This window comes from Poecilia latipinna, unplaced genomic scaffold (genome assembly GCF_001443285.1).
Source record: "Poecilia latipinna isolate Pla-1442-1.1 unplaced genomic scaffold, P_latipinna-1.0 Scaffold2383, whole genome shotgun sequence".
Taxonomy (NCBI): Eukaryota; Metazoa; Chordata; class Actinopteri; order Cyprinodontiformes; family Poeciliidae; genus Poecilia; species Poecilia latipinna.
The window spans coordinates 34,371-39,924 of record NW_015114999.1 but is presented as its reverse complement, the minus strand read 5'-3'; the positions used below and the strand labels follow the sequence as shown (position 1 = coordinate 39,924).

Sequence of the window (5,554 nt, the reverse complement as noted above, 5' to 3'; positions counted from 1 at the left end):
ATTATAACAGAATAATTTCAGTCTTTTTACAGCCTTGTTTTTCTTTTCCTCAGCAGGAGTCCAGTTGTTCCTCATACTGACTGATGTTGTTCCTGATGTCCTGCTGCCTCTCCTCCTCCTCTTCCTCTCTCAGGATGAAGATGATCTCCCTGCTGCTCCTCATCCTCAGCTCATGTCTCTGTGGTCAGTCTCCATCTTGTCTTTGTGACAGAAAGCTCTCTAGATGGAGCTGAAAGACTCCCATGTTCCAGTTCTCAGTGTGTCTGCTCCTCTCTTTCCCTCTCTGTCTCCTCAGCAGCAACATTTGTAGTGAATGTGACCCAGAGCAGCTATGAGGCAGAGGAGAACCACAGCATCACTCTGGAGTGGACCTTCACCACCAGGACTCAGGGATCCTACAGGGAACTGTTCATCTACTGTGAATTTAAAACCTCAGTAAAGAGCAGGATAATATATGTTCAGCGTGATGGAGTTGAGTTTCCAGAGTCTCAGGATGATCAGTTTTCAGGACGAGTCCAGAGTGACAAAGACGTCCTCAGAGAAGGACGAATCAGACTCCATGTGTCCAGACTGAGGACTGAAGACTCTGGTCTGTATCTGTGTGACGTGAAAACTGAAGATGGATTCAACTCTGGAAGATGTCGATTGAATGTATCTGGTGAGTTCAGTCAAAATTATTCTGGTTTTATAAATAAACAGCTTCTACCTCATTTGTTTAGAATATTAATTAATCAGATGTGTTTGATTTGTTCACAGCTAGAAGGAGTCATTCTGAACCAAAGATTAAACCTGAAACTACAAACGAAACAAGTCTAAGGAAATGGGGTCATTTTGTTGCATGGGTTGTAGTTATAGCTGTTTCCTCCAGTTGTTACTTGTTCTACAAAAAAGTAAAATCAGAAAATAAAATCATGTCTTAAGTTTCAATCTTCTGGAAACTCAGCAGGTACAAATAAAAACCACTTGAGTAATCAGATATAAACCTGTTTTAAATGTTAAAATCAGGTGAACATAACCCTCATGTTTTATAAATATTAACACATAAAATAGAAAGACTGATGATCCACTGGATTTATTAACTTAATTTTTACCCTGTAATGTTTGTGGTGAACTGGTCCTGGGTTTACTTCACCTGTTGACCACTGGATATCACAACCACTGACAACCCCACAAGGATAAGCTTTGTAGATAATGGATGGATGGATAATGTTTATTTATTGTAAAAGTATTAATTGTTCATAGATGTAAATATTCAGTCAAAACTTCTGCTGTTGACCAAAATATTTTAAGACCCCAAAAAACATTAAAAATGAAAGAAAATATATTTTTGACTCCATTTATCCATTGATTCTAACAAATACTGAATCAAAATGTTACAGTCAGATGTTTCTTTGTGAACTCTACATTCTTTATGAACATTTTATACATCATTTCTGCTGAATCTCAGAAACATTTTATCTGCTTTCCCACTCCGTTCACTGTGGATCACTTCTGGTTCATTGGAAACATTTAATCTGAGATGATCTTCACTCAGACACTGTTAGGATGAAAGTCCAGCAGAAACTCCAGAGCTCCAACCTGCTGGTCTTCAGCTACTCGCCCTTTATTCATCATCCAGTCTGTCCTGTTCAGCCGTAGCTCTGTGGTTCAAACTCAGCAATAAAACAGAACTGAGACAAACTCTAAAGAGCAGTCAGGACTGACCTTCCCTCCATCAAGGTCCAAACTAACAGCTAACATCTCTGCAGACCCCACACATCCTGGACACCAACTCTTTCCGTTTGGGTTGAATGTCCGTAGCGCTGTTAGCATAAACAAGTCGCCATAGAGACACTTTCTTCCCCAGGTTGTCTCTCTGATGAACACTTACAGTCTCAACTGCTCTGCTGGGAATCAGTTTTATGAATATCACATATTTATGTCATCATTTAACCATGTTGTCTTCTACTGTGATAATGCTGTGTAAATGTCAGTGTCTTAATTTTTTCACCAAATGTGTATTTAAATTTAAAAGGTTTGTCCATTGAGAGCAACTGAAGTCAGATTCTTTTGTTTTTGTACATAAACTGTTACTGAAGTCGGTTCTGGTTCTAAAATTCATTAAAAGGTGAGAATATCTCTGAGGTCTGTTCCTGTTTTGATGAAGTTTAACCTTACAAGAAAACTTAGTGTTTCAGAAAGGAAAACATTTAAAAACCAGAGATTTTTTTTAACAACTTCCTGTTAACGCTGCATATAGTTATAAATCATAAAGGTCTGAACTGGACTGGAGCTGATCCAGAACCAGAGTGAAATCTGAACTGATCTCCATCAGACTGGATGTGCAGGGAGCTGCAGCCATCACTGGTTTCTGAACAAACTTCCTTTAATTTCATCATAGTAACTTTATGGTAACTCTGTCCAGACACATGGAAACTGGTCATCAGACTCAGAAATCCAGTTTCCACAGAACCTGAGGTCCAGTTTTCTGCTGGTGACTGGATTTATTCTCTGGTCCTGATCTGACTGAGGCTGAAGTTACAGCAGCTTCAAAACAAACCAGATGTTTTCATTAAAGAACCTCGATGTTCTCCTCTGTTCTCACTGTTATGGATCTATAATGACAGGTTTTAGTTTTATAATATTAAATTCATGAGTTCATCCTGATGACCATCCTGTAGCTTAAAGAAAGAGCCTAAATAATGAGTTGTTTTAGTTTGATTAAATAAATAAACTGATCATTATTTTGGTTAAAAAGCTGCTTTAACACTTTGATCAGTAATTTGAGTTTTATCGATAAAACCAGGATTGTGTTAATAAACGTCTTTATCAAGCTGACAGGCTGGTTTTAAATCAACTCAAACATTTTCCTCCTTTCTGATGCTTCACCTCAGTTAGAGTCAGATCAGGTCACATGATCCTCAGATTCTGGATCAGAACCAAGAACCTCACCAGACGTTCAGGCGACCAGCTGCAGATCAGCAGCAACTGCCTCAGGCAGGTCAAAGGTCAGGCTGGGTGTGCAGAGGAAACCAGAGTCCAAACAAACCTGCAGAATAAAATTCATCTACCAAGTTTATTACAAGTCAACAACAGAATAAAAACTCAGAACAAACTGTGGATAAAAACCAGCAACAGATCTGAGATTCTGTTCTCCAGAGGAAGATGAGACCCAGAGAGGCAGATGGATGGAAGAAATGCTGCACCTTTATGCAACATTCTAGTTTTTTACATGCACAAATATTAAATAAATAGGAAATAAACTGTATGAACTGATTCATGTTAAGCTTTGAAGGTTCAGTAATTAAAACTCTGACTTGGTATTTATGTTTCTTGATCCTCACACAGTAAATCACCAATGAAACTATTTAGCAATAAATGATTCAAAATGATCTTAATATCAAAAAGTTCTTCTTTATATAAAATGGAGATTTGATGTAAATATTTTGGTCCCAACATAATTAATGTGATTTTCCAGGATAACATTATTTACCATTAAAACATGTCAGCTTAGTGTTTATTTACAGAGATCTGCAGAAGTACAGATCTGTGCTGTTATTATATACTTTACATACAGTTTGACTTCCTGGAACCTGAGAAGATCAACATGGAGGAAACGATCAGCTGGTTTGTTCTGGTGGTTTTTCCTCTGAACAAGAAAGAGGTTCATTTATTTAGAGACCAGTTCTGTTTAGTCAACATGAACAGTCCTGTTGACTAAACAGGGTGACAACAAGTTGTGTCAACAGGACCAGAATCAGACTTTCTGCTTTCTGACAGACATCTAGAGAATCTGTTCCAGAACCAGAGACAATGACAGAAACAAAGATTTTATAGCGTTTATTGACAACCTGACTGTTTATCTGCCCTCAGTTTTTCATAATGGTATCATGTCACATCCTCACACCTGATTGGCCACAAGGCAGCCAGGCTGCCAATAAAAACAAGGTTCTGCCTTAAACAGGGCGGAGCCACTGACATTTGGGCTGCTGTTTGTAAATTTACAACAATCAACAATTAGCATTACGGATAGAAGAAATGAAGTCAACAAACCAGCTTCCATGTCTGATTAGATCTGAAACAACAGCTGATCTCCTGGAAAATCCCTGAGAAAAGCATTTAAGATTGGAGATGAACTGACTCTGTGGATGTTCCTGAAGGCACCACAGAGGATCTCAGCTGATCTAGTTGAGGAGTTTCTTCACCAAATGTTTTCATGGTTTCATGATCTGTGTCTGCAGAGCAGCAGAAAACAGCAGAACCTTCATCACCTCCTCTTCACTTCTCTCTTCCTCTTCACACTGATTGTGGTTCTGAATGTGGTTCTGGTGGAGATCAGAGGAGGAAACAGACCAGAACCTGGTTCTGTCAGACTGTTGGACTTTATGACAGGAGAACAGATCCATCCGTCTGTTTCTCTTTCCTTCCTTCCGTTTCTCCTCTGTCAGGATTTCAGAGCAGTTTGGTTTCATGTTATTGTTGATCTGCTGTCAACAATAATATTAAATCTAAATCTATTTTCTGAGATCTGAACTGAATCTATTCAGAGAAAAACGACCAAAACGGCACTTTTTTAATTTATTGATTGACTGCAGGGCAAAAGTTATAGACAAAAATGTCCATCATCACTTTAGTGCTGAAAATGTGCTTTAGTTTCCATCTCAAGATGTGAGTCAAAGTTCTGACACCTTAGAAAGTCAGAATAAACTCTGGGTCCATTTATTGATGATTCACTGTCATCTTTCTATAAACCTTTGGACTGAAGTATTTTGTTGTGAATCAGTATAAAAACATAATTTAATCTTTGAGTATGGTCAATATATCTAGAATAATAACTTGTTTTCTGGAAGCTGAAGGTTTTGTGTCCTGAGGAAGAACATAGACAGTAATCAGCTATAATATCATCTTTTATCAGAGCTGAGCTCTGATTGGCAGAGAATGGATTCCAGGAAGTCTAACTGTGAAGAAAACACCTGCTAGTATAAATAGGAGGAGTAGCTGCTGCCTCAGATGGACACAGAACCTGTTTGATCTCAACCTACTGCAGATCATCAAGACTTTACTGCTGAAAACAGGTATAAAAGCTGAGTAAACTCTTGTTTCTTTCATTTTGTTGCTTTGCTGTATTTATTTCTGTGATTTCTGTAAAACAAACAGATCAATTCTGATCATGAGGAGCGACTCTGAAAACTTTATTTAGTTTGAATATTAGAATAATTTATTATGACTTTAATAGGAACATCGACACCCTGTGGCAAAAATGCTTATTTTAGGTTTTCTTTGAGGATCAAGATCACATCACAGTCACTGATCAAATCTATTGACCTCATCAGAGCAGCAGCTAATTTGCTTTTCTTTGTTTCTAAAAGTAAAGACTAAGAAAAATCTGAATGAAGTCAAACTGCAGATGTTCCTCATATTGTGACTGATGTTGTTCCTGCTGCCTCTCCTTCCTCCCTCAGGATGAAGATGGTAAATGGACTGAACTTATAAAGCCCTTTATCCAATCATTTTGACCTCTCAAAGTGCTTCACACTAGAGTCACTTCAACCATTCACACTCACAAACAGCTCAG

At 38.1% G+C, this 5,554-nt stretch overlaps 2 protein-coding genes across 5 annotated transcripts in view; both read left to right on the top strand.

Annotated features, from left to right (window-relative positions):
* LOC106937579 (uncharacterized) overlaps nt 1-5,554 on the top strand; it is a 30,941-nt gene that overhangs the window by 5,246 nt on the left and 20,141 nt on the right. The window contains exon 5 of one of the 3 annotated variants that reach the window (XM_015019156.1): nt 1,006-1,144. The exons of the other annotated variants lie outside the window; for them this stretch is intronic. Within the exon in view, the coding sequence (XP_014874642.1) occupies nt 1,006-1,031 (26 nt within the window). The 3' untranslated portion in view covers nt 1,032-1,144. Of the gene's footprint in view, nt 1-1,005; nt 1,145-5,554 lie in introns of those variants that run through there. 3 annotated transcript variants of the gene reach the window in all.
* Nucleotides 61-935, top strand: LOC106937581 (uncharacterized). 2 transcript variants are annotated; one of them, XM_015019161.1, is made up of 3 exons: nt 61-183; nt 299-658; nt 757-935. In XM_015019161.1, exons 1-3 carry the CDS (start codon nt 84-86, stop codon nt 918-920), a joined length of 624 nt encoding a protein of 207 aa, XP_014874647.1. In that variant the 5' UTR covers nt 61-83; the 3' UTR covers nt 921-935. The 2 variants fall into 2 exon arrangements, with proteins under 2 accessions (XP_014874647.1, XP_014874646.1); XM_015019160.1 differs by having other exon boundaries at nt 69-183; nt 296-658.